The 23,301-nt window shown below is 37.2% G+C and overlaps 2 protein-coding genes and 1 long non-coding RNA gene across 4 annotated transcripts; 2 read left to right on the forward strand and 1 right to left on the reverse strand.

Annotated features, from left to right (window-relative positions):
* Window positions 1-3,249: 3,249 nt before the first annotated feature.
* LOC149768809 (uncharacterized) lies at window positions 3,250-6,643 on the forward strand. The gene is made up of 3 exons (XR_016397877.1): window positions 3,250-3,424; window positions 3,514-3,603; window positions 6,442-6,643. It is a non-coding gene; the product is annotated as an uncharacterized LOC149768809 (long non-coding RNA).
* Window positions 6,644-7,314: 671 nt separating this feature from the next.
* Window positions 7,315-10,960, forward strand: LOC103713503 (uncharacterized). The gene has a single exon (XM_089928248.1). The coding sequence runs from the start codon at window positions 7,315-7,317 to the stop codon at window positions 10,594-10,596; it is 3,282 nt and encodes a 1,093-aa protein (XP_089784374.1). The 3' UTR covers window positions 10,597-10,960.
* A 2,052-nt stretch (window positions 10,961-13,012) lies between these two features.
* On the reverse strand, window positions 13,013-22,950 carry LOC103713472 (mitochondrial adenine nucleotide transporter ADNT1-like). 2 transcript variants are annotated; one of them, XM_008800414.6, is made up of 8 exons: window positions 22,174-22,950; window positions 20,351-20,399; window positions 17,090-17,253; window positions 16,208-16,245; window positions 15,132-15,244; window positions 14,852-14,965; window positions 13,609-13,953; window positions 13,013-13,479 (listed from the first exon to the last, which is right to left on the reverse strand). In XM_008800414.6, the coding sequence occupies exons 1-8, from the start codon at window positions 22,332-22,334 to the stop codon at window positions 13,396-13,398; spliced, it is 1,068 nt and encodes a 355-aa protein (XP_008798636.1). In that variant the 5' UTR covers window positions 22,335-22,950; the 3' UTR covers window positions 13,013-13,395. The 2 variants fall into 2 exon arrangements, with proteins under 2 accessions (XP_008798636.1, XP_089782464.1); XM_089926338.1 differs by having other exon boundaries at window positions 15,120-15,244; window positions 22,174-22,749.
* Window positions 22,951-23,301: the final 351 nt, after the last annotated feature.

A 23,301-nucleotide genomic window follows, 5' to 3' on the forward strand; every position in this document is an offset into this window, starting at 1 on the left:
AGTCTCCATGTAAAATTTTTTATTAATGTTATTAATATCACTCCCGCATGATAGCGGGATATATATTTTCTCTTTCTTTTAAAACTATTTTTAAAAGACAATGTGACAATGCAATAAATTATAATATATAGAAAGTTTCAATAACTTTTATTGCATATTTAGCAATAAATTATGTATTAAAACTAATACCATTAACATATATTATATATTAAGTAATGAACTTTAATGATACAAGTATATTAATATTAGTGTTATTAATATAGGTGCCACGACGTGAATGGAGGGCTCTACCATTATGATACCCCCATTTTAGATATAAATAAAAAATAATAGAATAGATTGGTCAAAGTCCAACATACACAGTAGAAAGCATCTTATGTACACAAGGGAGGTCATATGTGAGGTGGTAAATTCAAGCTCCAAAATGTTAAACTTCATCCTAAAATTAATTCTTCTATACAAAAATAAAAATTTAAAAATACATTGACGATCAACATGACATGATTTGGAAAACAAAATACTAATTGAAAAAAAAAAAATTGCCCTCACAACCTCCAGCCATCATTTTGGAAACAAGCTTTCTTTTAGGGCGCGAAGTCAATAAATAATTCTCCTTGTACTGCCTGATACAACAACCTTTTCTCAGGTCAGAATCCAGCTTTCTCGGCGCGCGTCCAAGTTCCTAGGAAGTTCTGGTCAGTGATTTCAATGACCATAGGTGTATCTTAACCGAGCTTGCACGAACTTGATTTCAACTATCTTATTGCGTTCGGAATGCTATGGGTTTTTTTTTTCCTCCTATGCTTCAAAAGAATACATGTTTTCTCTAACGGCTCGTTTGGTTTGCGAGAAAAGAAGGGAAGAAAGTATGGTCAATGAGAAAGTAATGAGATGCCTCTTGTTTGGTTGGAGTTTTCAAAGAAGAAAAAATGAAAAATTGTATTCCCATGCGAATATAATTTCCATATTTTGGGCTCGTTTGGTTTGCGGAAAAAGTTGGGGGAAAGTGTAGTTAACGGGAAAGTAATGAGATGCCTTTTATTTGGTTAGAGTTTTCAAAGAAGAGAGATGGAAAAGTTGTATTCACATGGGAATATGATCCCCACATTTTATGAAAAATGTGGGAAAGTTACTTTCTAATGAGTCGGAAATTACTCCATTTTTATTTTTTCCTAAAAAAGCCCTTCAGCATTAAAGAGATATTAAATATCTAATTTTTATTAAAGATATAATAGGAATTATACATAACTGTTTTAGGAAAGTGGATGGTCAACCAAACATAAGCACTATGGAAATCTGTCACTTTTTTATGGTCAACCAAACATACCAAAAGTATTTTTCCAAGCATCCTTTTTTTAGAAATCTGCTTCCCAGAAATTATATTTCTAAAAAGAAAAATGCTTGCAGCTCTCCTTTCTTTTGATAAGAGGTTTTCACAATTTTGTCCGTATCATGTTCTTGGTAAATCATCTGACTTGTATTTAGGTTAAGCTTTATTATTAGTTCACCTGTTTGTCTCAAATTTAATTATTTTTCATTTTTCAAATTTTTCAAATTTTTCAAATTTTTCATTGTGTTTATTGCGGTCACTATGTTATCTTTATGCATGACTTACAGAAACATCTACTATCGTACTCTGATGTTAGAGGCATAATGAGGCGCAAGCTGGCTGCATGTCAATTATCATCTTTCCTTTTGAGTGCCCTAAACCAATGCCTTGACCCTACATGAATTGCACTACACCTAATTTATCCAAGAGCTAAGCCTGAAATCGGATCAGATATGGATTTGATACTAGTATATCCATATCCATATTTATTTTGTTTGACGAATACAGGTACGGATATAGATGTTAGTCGGATGCAAAAATTTCTATCCATATTTCTTTTAAACAGATATGGATATAAATGATACCGAAAGTATAGCTATCAATATGGAATAAATCAGATAAAAATTTTATGACTACAAAATTAAAGATATTACTAAGTGGATTATAAATCAAGTTAATAGTATGTTAGCATAGTTACTTATTTTTTAAAAAAATATTTATGAGTGCCATATAAAATTAAATAGGGTTACAAATAAAATCAAATAATTGGATAGAGATTGAATAGTTATCTATTTATATCCATTTTTCTTTAACGGATATAGATACATATATGAATATTAATCGGATGCTCAAATTTCTATTTATATTCGAATAAATTCGGATATAAAAATAGATCTAAACGAATATTATCTGATCCACTTTCATCCCTACTCAGAGCGGTAGCATCTTGTTTATATCATCGCTACCATGGCATTAACATGCTCTTTTGACCTGCACAAGCAGCGGTATAAGTGTTAATAGGAGGAGGACCTGATCTCCATTACAACCTAGTACCAGTTTGAGAATTGCCGAACACTCTAAATATTATGAGGCCCATATGTCCACATGTGCCATCGTTTGGTGGCTGGCATGGCCATCACTTCGCATGCAAGCTGCATGGGATCTTCTAAACTGGTACCGTTAGCCCAGTTATTGGACATTACCTCAATAAACAAACTGATAATATTGTCTCATCCGAATACCCCATCCTATGTCTTTTTTTTTTTTGGCTTAAGGAAAAAAAAAAGAAAGAAAGGGTGAGAAGAACCATGCTCGCGTAGCAACCCACACTGGGCCCTCTCTTCATTGGAGAGTGTTCGATGCAGATAGAACATTTTTTACTCATATTCTTCTCATCCGTGGCAGAGCCCCGCCAGCATGACAGTCCTATTCTCGTATGTGTATGTCACATCAGCACCACGTAAGTAACAGTATACCAAATATTTACTCCAACGAGCAAACCAGACGGAGATATCCGATTCCCACATTTAATCGACGCACGTTTCGAACCTGGGCCACTTAAGTGGACTCAAAGCCCCGTTCCCACCGTGCTACCACCTCGATGTTCCCCATCCTATGTATTCAATCCAAACAAATTGCTCCGAATTCAATTACATCAAGACCATTGCAACAGTGAGCCCATGTGGCATCCATCAGATGGCCTATCAGCAGTCGACGTGCATTGCAGACCGTCCAATCCTTGTTGTCTTCCTCCTCCATCCATAGAATCAGATCTCCCAACAATTTGTTACCACTTGTTTTCTATAAATCCGATAATTGGAACATTAGATTTTGACCGTGGAGTAAACTGTAACTGTCTTTTTCGAAAAAAAGAAAACGAGGTTCGGTGTGCGAGGATTCCCGCCACTGGGAGCCTTGTCCGCGTGCCGAGAGGTCGTTTCCGTGGCTCCGGTTGTATTTATTGCAGCATGGTTTAATAAATTCGGTTTACCAAAAATAAAAAAAACACTGAATCTTGCTGCCGGATTCACAAAGACATATTTGAGAAGTTTCAAAAGTATAATCCCTTCTCCATCTTTTATTCGCGCCCTTCAGGTGGGTTTTTTTCCTTCATTTTTTCCCAATAGCTGTTTTTAGGGTTTTGACAAATTATCGGGCTCAAAAGATACGGTTTTTTAATTCAGATAAGTGGAGCTCGTGATTGGTTTGCTTCGGTTGTTTCAGATCTTCCGCCGCCTTTTGTTTTCTCTTCTTGGGAGGAGAAAACATTTGAGGTATGGTTCTATTTCTTGATTTTTGGTATTTTTGAGTTCAATAAAGGAGAGATATTGATGAAATCGTTTGTTTTGGATCTGAATGCTATGAATTTTTAGCGGATATGCTGCGATTTGTGCTTTGCGGTTCTATTCCTTTTATTGGTTTTAAATGTGATTTTATGTCGTTCAATCTGAAGGCAAAATATTTTTTTCTGTATTGAATTTGGATGATCTGAGTGAAGGTTAGAAGAAACTAGATTGAGAATTGGACGAAAAGCTTGATGGACAATATTTTTCTTTGTAGAGAAACAGTGGCGGGGTGGGATGGTGACCTGTAATCTGGTCTTTGATTATTTTTTTTATCATTATTTGATACAGCAAACTAGATCATTTTTTTTGTGTATTTATGAGGATTTTATATCAGCCTGATGGATTTTCTGGGCCTCACCCATTTTGGGTGGTTTCTGCGATGCATTCGGTCTAGCACAGTGTGCTAGGCCTAGCTTCTCTATTGCTCTGGGGCTGTGCAGATCTTCTTGAGCATTTGAACCATTATGATTTGTATGTGGGCCTCATTTCTAACAAATTTGAAGAAATTTGCAATTATATATTTTTTAGCAATTCCATAAACAGGAAGCTTGCCACTGGAGGACATGTTTACTAGGGCTTGTTAGGGCAGGTTAAGCCTGGGCCATTGACAGCATTAAATTTGGATTCTTGTGCCACCATTTTACATACCTGTAGAATTTAATAGGAATTCAAGGAAAAATAATATTTGACAGCAAGAAGAGATCTTGCAGATGTCGCCGTACAGCTAAGTGAGAGTAACATAGAAAGCCAATAATAGTATTATAGTAGTCATCTTAATAGAACCTTTCAAGCTTTTCACTGCAATGATGCTGTCAATCTCGTCCTGAATTCAGTCCTCCAAGCCTCTCCATTCCAGCAACATGATGCTCCTTGAAAATCCTCACAAGATCTTGTGCATGCTCGCACCGGAGAAGGTCGTATTAAAGTTTCAATCAGTTAATAACATAGTAATTGCCCCTGCCAGTACTGGAAGTGATATAAGACTAGGATTGCTGTCACTAGAATGAACCACACAAAAAGGGATCCTTCTTTTTTATCAGACATGTCTCCACTGGCTGTGTGTACCCGCACATTCACAAGTCACAAACACAAAAATATGTACATGAGCACACAAGGAGAGAGATACATACACAGAGAGAGAGAGAGAGAGGAGGGGGTGAGGGAGAGAATCAAAACCAATCAAATTTGGGAGAAAAAAGGCTAAAACCACTTAAATTAGTTCAAACTGACTGAAACTGAGCAGGACTCTGAAACTAGGTGTGTTTCAAATTGGTCGTGATCAAACCTTAGAACCTTGTACACATGCAGCAAATTTCAGTGAAAAGCAATTTGTATTGTAGATCCATGACTTATCTGACCCTTGAGACTAACATAGCTTAGTGCGATAGCTATCTTATTATGTTAGTATTTGCATGAGTTTCTCAATTTTAACTACAGTAAGAAGTCAAAAAACTTATTGAGTACTTTTAGATCCGTTTTAGTTGTTATACTGTGAAAAACAATCTTTCCTCGATTGAGTGTAGAATTGCTTACAGAATAAAATTCTATTTACACAGGACTTGCCTTATTACACATTGTTGAGCTTGTTTGACAACCACACTTAGTAATTCATTGGAAAAAAATGATATAGATAAAATCTCCCAAAGGCAACAGAAATTGACCACTACCAACAATCCTCTTGATCAAATGCTTGTTATTCTTTAGATCTAATTCCTTCTTCATCAAGCACCCATACCCGGATGTCCCTTGCCAGTTTTGCAGAACATGATCCATTTATCATGGGACATCAGGGTTGGTTGGACTATCTTGAGTTGTCTTCAATGAAAAGAGACATTTTGACACAGGTTATGGTTCAAACCATTGGATTTGATGTCTAGAGTTATGTAAAACATCAAAACTAAAGTAACAATAAAGTACCATAAAAAAGCTATGTGTTGGCAAATTTCTTATACTGTGGGACGGCTTTCTTATTTCTGCTAGAAAATAATTGAATTTGATGAATCATACAACACAAGATACAAAAATCGAAGAAGGAGCCAGGTAGTAAATGATGATATGGATGTCATTCAAGATCTTAACCATGACGAGGATGACCTAATCAGCCACATATCCAGAGCTCCAAGGACTCTATGCAGAACATAATTTCCATATGAAAGGATACATTTTCTTTCAACTTTTCCACACCACTACCAAACCTCCTTGTTCTGGTTTAAGATTTACAGGAGAGCATAAATTTCTCCTGTATATTCTTTCTGTGGAAAGCAGAGTTGAGGTGTTAACATTTTGTTTTCTGCTCATCAGCCAGCACGTTTTCTTTCTTTCTAGGTTTCATTGGCAAACATTCTAAAATGTTTAATACCCTGCTCACCATGAATTTTTATCATGTTAATGAATCTTCTTACTGCATTCTATTTTTTAAATGCAAAGCCTGTTAACTATCTCGTATGCAGTAAAATTGACATGAGCTTTTATTTAGTCTGTAGAATTGAAAGACATCTCATATTGTAATAATTGGAACTTTTTGGGGCATTGTTTACCTGTCTCTGTAGATTTTGCTGTCCCTGCATTTTATGGTGCATTTAACTGTTCATTTCACCCCGAAAAAAAAAAGGAAAATCAATTTCAATGAATTTTTGATAATTTTCTCTATATGTTAGTTTCACTCTATGAGCCAATTTGTTACTCATGCAGTTTATAGCATGAAAAATATGAATGCAGCTATCATATACTTGTCCTGGAAAAGACTTATTTTCTTATATCTTTCAGATTCCTGGTGCGTATGTGCTCAAACACAGACAAGTTAATAGAAATAAGTTTTGCTTAGAGACTACTGTGAGGTGGTTCTAATTGAAGCTAAGATTTTAGAGATGAAGAGGAGACACAGATTTAGGAAATTCTTTTCTTCCATATTTGGGACCCGCATTGCTGCTAGAAAGTCAGAAATATTGAAGAACAAGAAAGGTACTGCTTCTGCATAAGGTCTGCATACTACATTCTTAATCCTTTGAAAGAAATCCTTTTTTTTTTTTTTTGCTGAGATTGATCAAAAAGATGCCTGGCTATGTTTCCAGCTTCTCTCTTGAGTAATCTCTGATATAAGGGTTGGAATCACTACTTTTCCTACAAGCTTAAGCTTATAGGATGAGATAGATTTATTTATATATATTATATTTTCTTACACTCTTCCTCACATGTGGGCCGGACTTCTTTTTAAAGAATGAGCCCAACATATGAAATTTTTTAATAATGGGATCAAAGAGTGCGGAGACAGGGTTCGAACTCAGGACCTCTGCTCTGATACCATGTTGAAATCGCCACTTATCCTAAAAGCTTAAGATCATAAGACGAGGTTGATTTATTTATATATTTTATATTTTCTTACAATAAGTGCGAGTATTTGTTGTCATTTTTTAAAAATTTATTAACTACAATCTACAAGACTGTTGCTGTCATATGGTTATTTCCATTATCAGTTTGTCCAGTTTTGACATGTAAACATATTCCAATTGTTCCAGAGTCTGGTATTGTATATTTCAGTTAACCTGGGGTTCTTTCCCATGCAATTGCACCTTTTTTTTTCAAAAAAACAAGTGTGAGTAGAACAGTTATATTTTTCATGTTGCAGACATTGAGAAGAATATGGAGAAAATAATGAAGCTGATAAGTGAGAAGGGGAGTTATGCATCTGCAAATTCATTTAACAAGTCTGGACTAGCTTCCCTTATCAAGGATTTTCACAATGGCTACCAAACTCTCTTTGAACATTACGACAGTTTGTCTACGAAGTTAAAGAAGAAAGTTCATCATGAAAGTGGCAAAGAAAGCTTTTCATCTACTTTTGGTTCTTCTGAATCAGACTCAGCAGATTTGGGACCGGATGAAATTTCTAATTCAAGCAAGATTCAAGAAGGGAATGTGGAAGTGCAGACCTCATTAGAGGATTTCATAACTTTGCAGGAACAGTTGGAGGATGCAAAAAGGAGAAAGACTGAGCTGCAGGCTGGAGCTGCAACAATGTCTGCAAATCTTTCTGATTTTGAAAGACCCTCAGCTAATTTAGCAGAAAGGCAAGCAGTAGTTGAAAAATTGGAGAACAATCTCCAATCCATGGCTGAGAATGTCAAAATCTTGCAAACTGAGCATGACGCAGAAAAAGATATAGAAGAATGTAGACTTGAAAATGAACAGATGAAAGATGAGATATCCAAATTGGCATCTGATAATAGAGAATTGAAGCAAGAAATCGAAGAGAGAGCTCAGCTGGTGGATTCTTTGATTCACCAATTAAGCAATACAAATAAAGAAAAGGAAGCATTGAGATCTGAAAGCTTCATATTTTGGAGCAAGATACAGGAGGCAGAGAAAGCTTTGGCAGACCTCAGAGATGAATGTGATAGGCTGTCTACTGAGAATGAACAGTTGTTGTCTGAGAATGAAAATTTGAAACTTAAGCTGGAGGACTCTCAGAAAAATGGGGATGAACTGAACCAGAGATTGGCAACTAGTGAAAAAGAGAAGGGAGGTTTGGAGTCCGAGATTCTAAGGTCCTCATATCAGATGCAAGAAGAGGCTGAGAATACCATTAAGAACCAGAAATTGACTGCTGATAGGCTGTCTTTAGAGAAGAAGCGGTTGTTGTCTGTGAAGGAAAGTTTGAAACTTAAGCTGGATGGTTCTCAGAGAAAAGGAGATGAACTGAACCAGCAGTTGGCAGCAAGTGAAGAAGAGAAGAGAGCTTTGGAGTCAGAGATTGTAAGGTCATCGTCTCAGATACAAGAGGCTGAGTACACCATTAAAAATCTGACAATGGACTCTGAAGTGTTAAAAGATGAACGAGCAAAATTGCAGGATATTGTCGATGATCTGCACCAGCAAATAAAAGCTAAAATTGAGGAACTTTGTGCTTTGAAATCCGAGCATAAGGAAGCTGTTGAAAAGGCTCAAGAAGCACGGGATAAAGAACAAATCTTGATGATGGAAATAGAAAATATAAAGAATATGAACTTCCAGTTGTTGCTTAATTATGAGGACCTGAGGCAGGAACTGAAAGCTAGAACCCAGGAAGCATCTGAGTTGAAGCAGAGCTTGGAGGCAACAAATGATGAGATCTCATTGACCACAGAAAATCTAGCACTTTCAAGCAAAACAGAGCAGGCTGAAATCAATTTGATTGATTTGGAAGCTCAAATAGAACAACTAGAAAATGATAAATCTCAATTGCTTGTCAAACTCAATGACCTGGGTCTGGAATTGGAAGGAGCCAGTCTCCAAGTGACTGGTCTGAACAAAGAACTTGGAGCTGCAGCAGACGAAATTAACACATTGACCTCAAAAAATTCAAGGGCTATGAGAGAGTTAAAGCAGGCAGATGCTTGCAATAAGGAACTAGAGAATGAGCTGAAACAGTTGAATGAGAAAAATTCGATACTGCAGGAGCACAAAAGCAAGCTGGAGGTGGCTGAGAAGATCATCGATGGCCTAAAGGCTGAAGCAGAACAACTAATATCTGGTAAATCTCGGTTGCAGATTGAAATTGATGACCTGAATGTTAAATTGGAAACAATGAATCTCCAATTGACTGATCGGAATAGAGAAATTGGAGCTGCAGGGGAGGAAAAAAATGCATTGAGCTCAGAGTTAGAGCAGGCAGAGTGTAATGTTAAGAAACTAGAAATCGAGCTGCAACAGTTGAAGGAAGAAAAGTACATGCTGCAACAAAATAATGAAGATGTGTACAATAAAAACACTGATCTGGAGAGAAGGCTGGAAGAAACAAGAGCTGAAGTGTTATCTCTCAGTGAGAAGCTTGTAGCACTGAAGGAAGCATCCATCCATGCAAATGAACTTCAAATGGAGCTAGATTTCCTGCACAACCAGAAAAACAAAGTGGAAGAAAAGATGAAAATTATTAGGGATGGATGCTCAGAAAATCAGATTTTGATGAACGACTTAGAAAACAAGCCAATTAGTAAAATTTCCATTCAGGAAACTATGCTGGAAGAGCTGAGCAGTAGCTTCCGTCAATTGCTTAAGACATGCAAGCAATTCACAGATCAGTATTGGGAGTTGCATGCAAAATTGCATAGTGCAGAGACTGTTAGCAAAGAGCAGAAGAAACAAATTAGCAATTTGGTGGAGAATCGTAATGAACTCTTCGAAAAAGTCTCACTTTCTGAAACAGAAAGAGCACAGGCCAATAAAGAGATTGCGAAGTTGCACGGACAAGTTCAAACACTCAAAGTCCAGCTCCACCTATCAAACCAGAAGCTTGAAATAAATGAAACTGAAAAGAAGGAGAAAGAAGAAAAACATAAGAAGATGGTGGAAGTTCTGCAGGAGAAATGCGCAGAACTTGAGGAACAGATGTACACATCTGTCAAAAAGTTGGATATCTTAGAAAATGAGCTCATAAGAGTGAAAACAGCTGTCAACTCTGAGATTTTGCCTTTGGATATCAGACTACATGAGCTAGAAACCCTCTTTGAACCAGAACACAGTCGGATCCTAAGTAAATTATTAATATGTACGGAAGAGCTAAAGATCCTGAAGAGTAAGTTGGAGGAGCAGATTTATGAGAAGGAAATGCTGACGAAAGAGAAACATGAGCTGACAGTGAGATTGGAAAGCAAGGATGGGATGATCTTGATGTTAAAAGATGAGGCAGGGAGTTTAGGAGCTAAGTTGGCTGAGAAGGAAAAAGGCATGGAGAAGTTGATGAAAAGTATGCATGAGTCTGAGAAGAAGATGGAGGATCTGGAGAAGAGGGTGAAGGAGAAGGAAGAGGAGATGCTGGCCAAGAATGATGAGAAAAGGGAGGCCATAAAGCAGTTATGTTTATTGATTGAATACCACCGCGAGAAGTGCGATTGTCTTTTCCAATACCTCTCTGCAATGCTCAAGAGAACTGGACGTTCATTGTAAAATTCCTTGTTTTCCCCATCTCTTCTTTCACTGATTTGGATAACCAGTGAGATTGCTATTCTCCCTGCCTGTTGAAATGCACTCACATGAGAAGAGAATGGAGGTTGTGGTTCAGCTCGGCGCCAGATCATTAAAAAAAACCATCACTTTGAGAACGCCGAGGTTAGCTGAGGCATGCTTCCGCAACTCATATGGTCTTACAAACAGTGAATGTGACTGGCATGCTGGGGGACATGATAAGAAGTGCACTTTTCTCTGAGATACTGAAGGTGTTTCCTTTCAAATTGCAAGAATTCATTTATTATTTTTGGGAAATAATGAGGGAAGTGAGGTACTTCCAAGAAATTTATATATCAATATGTATAAAGACGAGAGTGTACAGGAAAAAAAACATGAAAGAGAAAAAAAAATGTAGAGAAAGAGATGAAACCACAATGGTGGTGAAGGTTCATTAGTGTTAATCATCAATGGAGCCAGAGAGCTCCCGAGCTTTCTGCGACTGTCTATCATTTTATCCAAACATAAAATTTGCCACCAAACCGGAAGGTGTGGTGTTTTTTTTGCTGAAAACAATGCTGATAAACAGACTCTTCATAAGGGAGATCCTTGCTTTTCTTTCGTGCCCAATTTGACAGGTAAGAGCCATAAGAAATTGATCCCATGTTCTAATAGATGGACTGACTGCTTGCATCTCTGGGAAGTCCATAGGGCATGAAGGTTCGGGGTTGACCATCCAGATTAAAGGGCAAAATTCAAGCAAACCAAATGCTTGTAGATAACGAGCACCTAATATTCACCAAAAAAAGAGAACGAGCACCTAATAGAAATATCCAACACTATTTCTAAGCTAGCTCTACAAAATGGACAATCAGAGCTCAACCTCCAACCTTTTTTTAGCAAGGATCTTCCCCGTGTGCAATCTGTTTTTCGGTGCAAACTTTCTTTGGCACAGAAGCTTTGTGAACAGCTTTGTAGTAAGGATAGAGTAAACCCTCATTGTCAATGCACCTGTGACTACAGTCCATAATGAAGGTGCCATTATCAGTTAGCTTCCATATTGGAGCATCTGCTAGTCTTGAAGGTATGAAGGTAAACAAGGATCCTGCATCAATTCAAGTTATCTAGATTTTTGAAGAGAGTGTCGACTAGACAGTTTATTATTCCATCTCACATTTCTCCAGTTCAATTGTGAAATGACAGTAGTCTTGACAACCTTGGTATCAAGCCTGCCCATGAGTCCTAGAATCGAATATTTTTTCCATTACCAATGTGGTATTCCAAAATGTATCAAGCTCCTTATTCCAAAATGTATCGAGCTCCTTACTGATGCCCTTCCAAATAGGCGAAACCTTAGCTACAGATCTTTTGTCTCACACTGTTCACCTGATTCATCCATGAAGCTCTTAATCCACTAATCAATATCCAAGCCCCTTTAAATAACAGTGCAATTCCCAAGCCTCCTTCCTCTTTTGCACCACGAATTCATTTACCGTTATTGTGCTGTAAAAATATAAGTTTTGGAGACAAGGTTACTCTAGTAGCTCTCTATAGAGAAATAATAAACTAGTGTAGTTCGTATACATCTACAGTTAAGTTGCTAGAAGTATAGTTACTCTTGTAATATCTAAATTATGCAACTTAAATGAAGCGACAGGTACATACAAGATCTTGTTCTATTTGATAGTGGAATGCAAGTGTCAACGAGCCATCGAACCACTGGAAGTTCTGAATGCGGTAGATAAGTTGCGCATGACCCATTAATAATACGCGCATGAAACCTTACAGATACTTTCCAAAAAGGTTGCATTTCTTCCCTCTCCTCTAGCCTTCTCTGATTATCCTCTACATCTGTTTCCTACGCTGAGCTATCTCTGATTCCCTCCTACCTCTGCTTCCTATGCTGAGTTGAACTGACATCTTCAACTTATACTACCTCGCATCGTTGTTTTGACTAGCTGGAAAACCCAAACTTTCCTTCCGACTTGACTCCTGCCACCAGGAATGGTTGTGCTGGACTGCCCTCTCACACAGGGAAGGGAAACTTAATGATGCCTGTATTTTCTTGCTCATCTGCATCTGTTACTTCTGAAAGCACTTTAATGCATCACACGAGAATCTTCAAAACTCCACATATTTTTATTGAGAGGTGGACAATCTCTATCCCAAAGGATCTCGAGACTTCAGCCATATGGTCAATTACCAGAACCACAAGAAAAGTGGAATTAACGTCTTTAAGAGGAGGCTGAACATCAAAATCATGCAGAAATTAGAAAAATATCAACTACAACCATGGTAATTCATACGCTGACCAAAAACTAAGAATGGGAATTAAACGGAAGCAAATACCTCTTGAACCATCATGCTTACACTACATATTGATTCTAACAAAATAAATAAATAAATAAATAGACCAGCATTTTTTATTATAATAGTAGCTTTTATTTAAGGGTGGGAACACCTATGGCTGTCATCTGGATTAAAGAAAAAACTAGATGGCCCATACTACATGGACAAGCAGAGAAGCGAAACAGCAGACATAACAATCTCAATATAGAGTGAATGGATATCATGGAAGCTACACATATTCTCTCCCTGCCATACAGCCAATTTATTCTTCAAGTTGATGAGATGAAATCTAGATGTCCGGCAACAGGTACTGAAATACTGGTTGGATATCAACACGGATTGAGGCCTTAATACTGAACAGCTTTCCTATCTTCTACCATCCACCTAGAAAAAAAAAGCAGTCAAAGCACCTACAAAATAGCAGTTGGAGTGTTGGACCCCATTTTTCTTGCTTCAATCTGATAGTCTCATATCTACTCCAAGAATATCCTTCACAACCTCATATGTTACAAATGCAATCGCAATGGACGGCACCACCTGAAACAAAGTATAATAGATTTATACTTAAACATACTTTAAATGTAATGTGTGATTCTTTAAACAAGGAGACTCATGGTTTGATGGCAACCTGATAACTTTTGTTAAGCTGATTCTGTAAACACTAACCTTTACTGAATTGGGAACAAGGCCCTTGTATAATGCCCCGAAGCCTTCATTATGCACAGTTTTCCTGAATGCATCAACCATTCCACTATACTCCAATGGTGCTTTGCTTCTTCCTTCGCCTGTCAGAACAGAAGCAGCATGGTTCCAACCCACCATCTGCATTCTTCTACGAATGACATCAAGAGGGTAGGCAACAGTCTGGCCAACAGTTCCAGCAACAGCACCGCAAGCAAGCTTTGTCACCACACTCAGCTCTGAGTCTTCAATGAGACCCAATGGCCTGGATTTGATTAACCAATCTTTTAAGGATTCATAGACAGCAAAGTTGAGGCCCACATATGGGATCTGCAAGTAAAAACAATATTTGAGTTCCAAAAAACACAAAAATTAATGCTAAGAGACATGACATGGGTGTCTAAGCATCCAGAAGAACCTATATAAGCGTGTAATTTGTGTATAGATTAACATCTTATATAAGTTTGTGCAAACATGCACTGATTTGTGCATACATTAGTGTGTCTGTGTGTTTTATTTTTCTTTTTTTTAGGAGGGTGGGGGTGTGGGAGGAGGTCGGAGACTTAGGGTAGGGGGATAGAGAGTGGGTTTCAGAAGGGAGAGGAGGTCAGGGACGTAGGGTAGGGGGATAGAGAGTTTCAGGGAAGGGGGCTAGGGAGGGAGGGAAGGAAGGAGGGAGAGGGGGGAGGGGGAATCATGAGAGAGAGAGGGGAGGGGAGGGTTGGAGAGGGACCTTGGTGTTAGATTTAAATGCATCAATGGGACAACTATAAATATGGATTCAATCAAACTAAATCCTTTTGAAATTAATGAGGCAACATTTACTTTTCAGCAGAACAAGCACATTATTGAACTATGATTATATGAATGTTCCATGGAAATGTTAACAGTGTAAAGTTGACTGCATTTTGCTTTTATTTGTGTCAAATACATATAGGATGGCTAAAATCGAATATTTTACTAATGGAGTTTTTAAACAACAATTTACTAAAAGTAAGACAAAAAAAAAAAAAAAACTAGTCATCCACTAAATTTTACCGACAGAGGCATGAAGAAATATCAGTTTTTTGCATAAAATACCAGACATGTAAAACAGGACACCTGTAAGTCATTGTAAAAAAGTTTTCCAATATGATATCAACACTGCATTAAGACCCAACCATTAATTTTGGCAGTTCAACTATGGATGAAATAGGATTCTTGACCCTGTAGTCGAGAGAGAACCTACCACTCCTATTACTGATGGAAGCCAGCCTCTGTACAGAGCACGAAAGCCTTCCTCTCGATAGACCGTACCTAGCGCATGAAACATTCCTCTGTATTGGTAAGGGGACTTTTCAGTCTGCAGGGGGAAACAAAAAAGAAATAGAAAAGGAAAGAATTAATGCGAGGAATGAAAAACAAGAAACGACCCAACACTTTCACCACACAGATCCAAAGGCAGTGCACCAAATTATTTGAGTTACAATTAATGACAATAATTCACTAGAGGAAACCTGAAGCAGCACCTGCACAGTTATCCTGCCCCGGACCATGTCCATAGGATAAGTAGCAGACATAGCAATGATTCCAGCACATGCTCCAGCTCCAAGGCGCAATACAGGAGTGAGTTGAGCATCTTCTGCATAAGTTAAAAATGAAACAGTTTGACAATTCAATGAGTGCATACTACTGACAAAAAAGAAACTAAAAAATTTAAGACAAAATCAGCAAGTTCATTTAAATATCTCAAAACTTAGTCTCATGTTCAAATATTTGACATATTACTGATCTAGCTCTTCCTTTACTATCACCAAAAGAATTTAATTTGTACACAAGAAAATCACATGAAAAGACAAGTTGTCTGCTGCTTTAGCATGTATGTGGTGCTATAATACACCAGAACAACAATGTTGTGTCAAATTTTAATCAATATAGTACTCAAATCAAAGCATTAGGCGATTCCAAATATCGGCATTGGGCGATTACAAATATCGGCATTGGGCGATTACAAATATCGGCATTAGACCATTATTACAAATATCAGCAGGAATACAATCATTTGAGACTTCAACTTCACAAAATATCATAAGTGTAACAAATTACAGCAACTAGAAACCCAATGCAAAGTAAAGCATTAATTCCTTCTATAGAACAGTGTCAAAATGTTCTTAACCACCATTAAAATTGTAACTAGCACTGATGAATGCATAGAACTGAAAAAAGAAAAAGAAAAACCTAAAAGTTTGGAACTTCTTTAAGTGGCCATTATCTTTTTTTTTTGTAAGGAAGAAGAGATTAATATAAAGTGTTTAGAATTATTAAATACAGCTTGGTTTTCCATTATTTATATATCTGTAAATATTGATCCAAAACTTCGACATACAAGATCATGCCTTTGTCTACATGCTTATGTGCATAGATACATGTGCCATGCTAGAGCAAGGGGCATGTCTTGCATAAACATTCAAATATCAGGATTAGTGAAGGTTTGCAAAACAAACAAGCAATGTAACATGATATTAGCTAATAAATCATTGACAACCTCACAAAATATGGCCTGCATAATGTTAAAAAGGTCCTAGAAAGAAAAGGATGGTCATACCATTGCCTGATTGCCGTCGGTAAAGCCACAAAATTCCACTGCAAAAAAATTCAAATATTAGCAAGAAAGAGGAAGAAAATAAATTGGTCTTATATATCTTATAAATTTACTACTTAATAAATACCAAATGGATTCCATACTTGTATATGAACTCATTAGATTGTGTCTTGTTTAATGACCAGATCAACTTTTAACAAGCATGCATAGCCAGCACATGAGTTCTGAAGCATACAACTTCTGCACATGCATGTCCATGTACAAAATCATTTCTTCCATCTTCTAGCAAAATTTGACCATAAACAATGCATGGGAAATTTGTATTGCACATACAGTCACACATATACAATAATCTAGCTGTTAATGCTGTAAAAGGAGCTGTTATCTCTGGGGTAAAGCGAGAAACTAAGAGTAATCATGTGTCAACTAAGAGATAGTACATCATATTTGTCGCACAAACTAAGAGTAATCATGCGTCAACAATGTCAAGAAATTAGTTGCCTTGCTGTCTACATTGCATTTGTCCCAGGATTTTGCTTATTAATTCCAATCAAGAAACCTAGGACATGGGATCCATGCTTTAACTTCGACTGCAGCAAGATTTATCCCAAATCTCCATTTGAACTTTATCTAAGGATAACAAACAACTGTATGTAGGAGAAGCATAACATTAAGTGCATTTCAAGCATTTGTACTACATGATTTCAGTGCTCTGCCAGTCTGCCATGCTAGAGAACACAAAAGGATAGACAACATGAAACAAGAGTAGACATAGAAGTCAAAACAGCAATGTAGCAGTACCTCGAAATAATTTAAGCTTATAAAAGCATGCATTACTTTCATCTAGCTAATACAAAAATGAGATGGTGTGTTTCACAATCATACCTGGATGCTTGCTCATAGCTAAAGAACTTGACTGCCGAGTTTGGGACAATACGTGCACAGTTAGTACCATTGCCTTTGAATAGTCCTCGAACACCTTCAGTTCTCCATATATACTTAAGGCCTTGAATCGTTCCATTATACTTTATATTGTGAGGGTTTTGGACCTGCATTTTGCCAGCAATACCACACAGTTAAAATGATTAATACTGCAAATACAAAGGCCAAAATGACATGTCATTGTCACAAGATATTCATATACTCCAGCCAAAATCCTAGCAATCCACCCCAAGTATTTCACACTGGCTCTATAAATCCTTATTCTTCAAAAATTCCAATTTTGGCTACCTTAGATGTTATTCAATCCTTTCCATATCCTTTACCACATCTTCCATCAATATCACCTTAGGTTTTTCCATCCTGTTCCTACATTCTTCAACAAAGATTAAAGTACCACTACTTGCCACTTTAGATCATCATTGTACATGCCCATACTGTCTCAATAAATTCTTCATCACAATAAAATACTCTTTCCAATTAAAAAAACAACATATGAATATATCATGCATGCATGATGTGTTTGTGTGGCTTAACCCTCTAGCACCATGTAACGTGCTTAGCCTTGAATAAAAGAATTTTGCTAGGAGCCTAGGACCATATCATACACAAATATCAAGGCCTTTTAAATGTTCGATTATATGAAGATTTTCGACAGCAAAAGAAAATATGTACTTGTAAAACATTGTCTTTATTTGATATTTTTATATAGTAATTATGTATATCTGACACTCAATAAGTTGTGTGATTTCCCATTAATAGAATAATACTATCTAAAATATGGTATGTTGTACCGGTCGGTACCGTACCCATACCGATGGGTACCGGTATCGGTATGTCAATGTCGGTACGCCTGACATACCGCATACCATACCGTACCGACACTCGGTATGTCTATACTAGTGCGGTACCGGTACGGGGTTCAGTACCATTACGGCGAACCTTGATCTGAAACATATCTCAAGGACTTCAATGTCACAAGAAGTTACTCTAGCCTACTTAATTTCCCAACAACTATTCATCATCATGGAACAGATTTCTTTTATGCACAGTACTTCCTTGCTTCCGAATAGGAAATAAGGGACAGTAACTAATCAAGTCTTATATAACCAACTATTTTAACGCAATTTTGTAAGTTCAATCCATCTCTCAACTTCTCTAAATGATATTGATGTCAAGGATCAAAACAACGTTGACCATAAAAGAAGGCAAAATAGTTTGTTAAAAATTAACTGCTAAGCTTTCAAGGAAATTTTTTGCCAATTCCTTGATGTCCCACCTAGAGTCACTTGCTTTGGAATCTCATACAACAGCAAATCTTTTAGTACTCACCTCCATCAAGCATCTGTAATGAAGACAAATTATTACGACCACCTTTGTCTTATATACTCCTAAATCAATATTTCGCAAATCAAAACAACATCAAGCATAAAGAAAAATTAGTTTGTTAGAAATTAACAGCTAAGTTTCCAAGGCAAAAAATTGCCAATTCCTCGATGTCCCACCTAGAGTGACTTGCTTTTGAATCTCAACAACAGAAAATCTTTTAGCACTCACCTTATCGAGCATCTATATGAAGACCAATTATCAAAACCACCTTTGTCTTGCATACTCCTTAATCGATATTTCAGAAACCATGGTTTTCACATAGTTTTGTGTCCATATGCAATTATATATGCATATGCAAGGAAATATTAAAGTGATTAGTTAACACATTTTATAAAGTATTTAAAAAACAGAACACAAAAGGCTTCTCTTGAACATTAAAGAGCAAATTGATCTATTGAACATTAAGAGTATGCATGAGAAAGAATTTCTTCAAGCCCATCTTGATGTTCAGATGATATGGCAAGATTTTTTTTGCAAATTGTCAAAACAGCCAGAGTCCACTGAAACATGTTAGTCCAACAGAGATATATTTTAAGTCCATATACTCCATGTTTATATGTAATAAACTTTCCTCCACAATTTCATTTTAGAATTTAACTTGATTTCATCTTCTTATTTTAACACCGGTCCTTCCAAAAATATAATAATATCAGTGCTTGATTTTAATATTTTCTTCATTTTCGACAAGAGTAAAGAGATTAAAGACTGGCCCCAGGTTCAGTTCCATCATGACTAAAGCTCATCTATCTAAAGAACTACTGCAACCACTTCTGTTACTCTTTCATAAATGTGGAGTAAAGAAACAGTCAAGCTACATATTGCGTTGAATATCAAATCTTAATCCTAAATACCAGCTCTCCTGCCAAGGTCTTTCGTGTTAGGCAAAAGCATAGTGACTTGCCTGGGTCAACCATGCTTCATGACTTAAACTAATTAATGTGGAGTAGAATTATAAGGGGTTCTATAGTATGTAATGCGAATAAAAGGTTAGCATCTTTAATGTTCAAAAGAGAACATACTCATAATGAGTAGCCTGTGGTATTAAAAGCTTTTATTTGTATAAATTTAGTATCTTCTCGAAGGCCAGTGTTTCATTCATTTTATTGCATTCAAATACTTGCAATGACACTGAAAGGTATATCTTAGCTTGGAAAAAAAGGGGCAGAATATCGTGATGGATCTTGACCAAAATACAGAAGGATTTGTAAAAGCAAGTCCAGATAATTACCAGCAAAGGAAAAAAAGAGACTATTCCTTCTGTTAATGTAATATACACAACCAAAATATAGAAAGATTTCTAAAAGCAAGTCCAGATAATGACCAGCAAATGAAAAAATGGATGATTCATTTTGTTAATGTAATGTACACAAGTGCATTTCTGTAATTTTAGACATAATAGGAGGAGATATACTAATAATTTGATATAGCTTCTATTCCCTATGAGACAGGTAGGGAAACAAACACAGAAGGCTTAGTCTATGGGAAAAAATTGCCATCATTAAAATTACAATCTAGCAAGATTCTCCAGAACAGGAACATCACGCATAGAAAGCTTCCCATCCTTTATTATTATGTAAATTGTTTGAGCTGATACACTCAACAAACTACCCCATTCAGGAGACATGCAATAATACGCCAAAGAACTCGAGCTTAATCCAAATTAGATTATGCTGCAATACTAATGATCGACTATGTGCTAACATTAAAATTTCTGAACCAATTTTAGTAGTTGGGAGGAAAGAAGGAACATGCCATATACAACAACCAGTAGTCAAAAACCCAAGAAAAGAAAGGAAAAGAGTGAAAAGAAAAACGTACCTGAAGCAAGATTTTTAATCGCTCAAGTGGAGCCACAGCAGTCCGTGACCTGCACAAATCCCATCACACTAAAATGAAATTTGCAAGGAATAGCATGCTATCAGAAAAACATTATTAATATGGAACAACATTCCAAATATATGTTAATGCAAAACGACAAATTATAACACTAGGCTTACTTAGGTCACTAAGTGGCAATAGGTTCTAGATTCTCAAACTTAATATCATGGGAGAGGTCAACGGAATGCTGAAAACGACAACATCAATAGATGAAGACAAAGTATATTTCCTGCACAGAGTGTCATTCCTAATCAATATGCTATGGTGAGGGCTTCTAAGTGAAAAAGGAAGTTTTGGATCTGTGCTTTAACAAATTTGCCTTCTTGTTGCATTAGAGGAAGGATATAGGAACCATATAGGTGAATGCATTCATGCAAAAGACTTGGAGAATTAGTCTGCCGGATCATTGCATGAGAAGCCAAAGGTGATAACAGAGAACAAATGGTAGCAAAATACAGGTCAGTAAATCATGTGATCATATGAAGATCAAAAACAGACACAGACCGTACAAAACCGGCAAAATAGTCCAATTGGACCTGCTGAACATATTCCCGACAAACCACTTTTGACGGCTGACCATCCAACAGAGGAACCATATAAAGCGGTTTACATGGAAAAGGTGCAGAAGTTCAAAATTACCATATAATTTGGGATGTCAACTATCATATTGTACTTTTAGATGCTGGTACAAATAAAGCAACATGCATTGCATTACAAGATTATAACTTTTGGAAAGATTCAAGGGATCTGGGGTAATTTTACGTCTAATTTGCCACAGAATTTAAACTCATAAAAGAAAAACAATTAACTTCAAATGTTTCCACAAATTTCAATATACACTTCATCTTGTTCATATCTCAGCATTGCACGTTTTGGAATTTCATGAGGAACAAAAGTTATAGGTGTGCTTCTCGTAAAAATGATAAAAAGCGTGCCAAAGCTCCCTTTTTCAGGGAAAAAAAAAAGAAAAAAAGCTAAAGATGAATGGCTTTCATGCCACCAACATAGCAAGCTTCAGCAAATAATGAGAATCGCCACTCCTCTCCTTTGATCATTGTTTCTCTTGCAGTGTTCAAAAAGCCATGATTCCTTACCTAGTCTGATGTCATACTAGACTGGTACATCTTAGTATATGCATTCATATACCTAGGGCATAAACCTGCTCTGACACAACTCCATCAAGAATCATCCATCTGTTTCTTAACTTCAGCAAACAATTCTTGTGAAACATATTTTTCCCCATGTTCCTATATATCGTGTATGCATAAAATACAACCACCAGATAAATAATTTATGATGATCTAAGTTGTTCCAGAAACATTAACAATCTGAACAGAGAGGGTTGACCTAGTAGGCTACGATATCACAAGTTATGAGATGTCCATGTCCCCCAGCATAGTTGTTGATATAGTCAATAGCCGTTTACCATCTCAGCAACAAATTATTATCCTAAAGCAGCTATCAGAATGCCACGATGCTAGTGACCAAAGACGAGAATCAAGAGCTTGGTTAGGGTTTAATACCAAACAAGGAAGCAACTAAAAAAATTAAAAATTTAGAACCGATAAGGAATATATACATATCATGAAAATTTGCAGTGAAAAGAACTCGAAAATCAAACTTAAAAAATAAATAAATAAATCACCACAACTTGTTACTAAAAAAATGCGAATATAGGGGGAAAATTAAAAAAAAAAATCATCAAGAAAAAGAGAAATGTTTGCCAAGAAAATTTGGAAGAAGCGAAGTTTTCAATAACTCACACTCCACCGGCGACGCCGCCGGCCACGAGCGACTTGCAGATGCCGAGGATCGCGTGCCCGGGAGCCCTGACACCCTCTCTGGCGAGCTTCGCTTCCTCCGCCAGATTCACGATCGTCTTAACCGCGGACTCGCTCGTGCTCTTCACATCCTCCGATGCCATCAGACCCTACCAAACCCTAACCCGGACCCAAGAGGCGGAAAAGAACGCACCCTCCCAAATCCCAGTCCCACAGGCGATGGCGGCAGCGGCGGTCGAATCGTCCGCGAGCGAGCGACCGAGCGAGCGAACGATCAGATCGGACGGATCACACAACGACAGTCTCCATTTTCTTATTCTTGGTTCCTTTCTTTCTCTTTCCGCAGCTCGGCGGCGGCGGCGGACAGAAGAGGAGGAGGGCAACAAGGTTGTTCTTCTCGGAGTTATCGGTGGCGGCGGGGGTATACTTATATACAGATAGGGTGAGGGAAGAGAAATGGATCCACGCAGTCCGCCTTCCGTTCTCTTCCCTTTTTTTTCCGCTTTGGTTCCCGAAACGGAAACCTAGATCCGTCGTACGAGCGAGCCCTTCCGACCGTTTACTTGAGCCAGTCACCATATTAGGCGTGGAGTTACGGATTCACCCACCAAAAAATAAATGAATGGAAAATATTTGGAAGAAGATTAGACAAGCACAAGCGTATGCCGGATAATATTTTAGATATTGCAAATATGACAAATATTTATGGCAGAAAATAGATTTTAGAGTCATATTGATGGGTAAAGATAAGGTTGGAATGGAATGGATGGAAAGTTCCAAGATAGTGTTTGTATTTAGGCATCTATCTACCTGTATCCTAGATGCAAGCATTCTCTATCATCTATTTGCAGCATTTATTTTCTTTCAACATCTGAATTGATGGATTTTTCAGAGGATGAAAGGTTCTGTGGCTGATATTAGAAGTTCTTCAACTTATCCAAGCTTTTTCCAGACCCTGTCAGAAGGAAAGGGGTGGATAAGATGGAAGTTCGGGATCCATGTGAACCATTTATTCATGCAAGGAGAGCAAGCGGGTTGGATCCAACTTGACTTTATTTGCTAGGAAACTTACTTCAGGCCTAGGATTCAAATCAACGCCCAACCTATTCT

This window comes from Phoenix dactylifera, chromosome 1, assembly GCF_051530095.1.
Source record: "Phoenix dactylifera cultivar Ajwa chromosome 1, Ajwa_hap1_PhDact_Kaust_v1.1, whole genome shotgun sequence".
In the NCBI taxonomy this organism is placed as follows: Eukaryota; Viridiplantae; Streptophyta; class Magnoliopsida; order Arecales; family Arecaceae; genus Phoenix; species Phoenix dactylifera.

Excerpts from the sequence above, each read along its gene's own strand:
- LOC103713503 (XM_089928248.1), top strand. The coding sequence starts at position 7,315 with ATGGAGAAAATAATGAAGCTGATAAGTGAGAAGGGGAGTTATGCATCT.
- LOC103713472 (XM_089926338.1), bottom strand. The coding sequence starts at position 22,334 with ATGGCATCGGAGGATGTGAAGAGCACGAGCGAGTCCGCGGTTAAGACG. Across the intron at positions 16,246-17,089 it reads AGCTATGAGCAAGCATCCAG|TGGAATTTTGTGGCTTTACC; the intron begins GTATGATTGTGA and ends ATTTTTTTGCAG. Across the intron at positions 15,245-16,207 it reads CCGACGGCAATCAGGCAATG|AAGATGCTCAACTCACTCCT; the intron begins GTATGACCATCC and ends TAACTTATGCAG.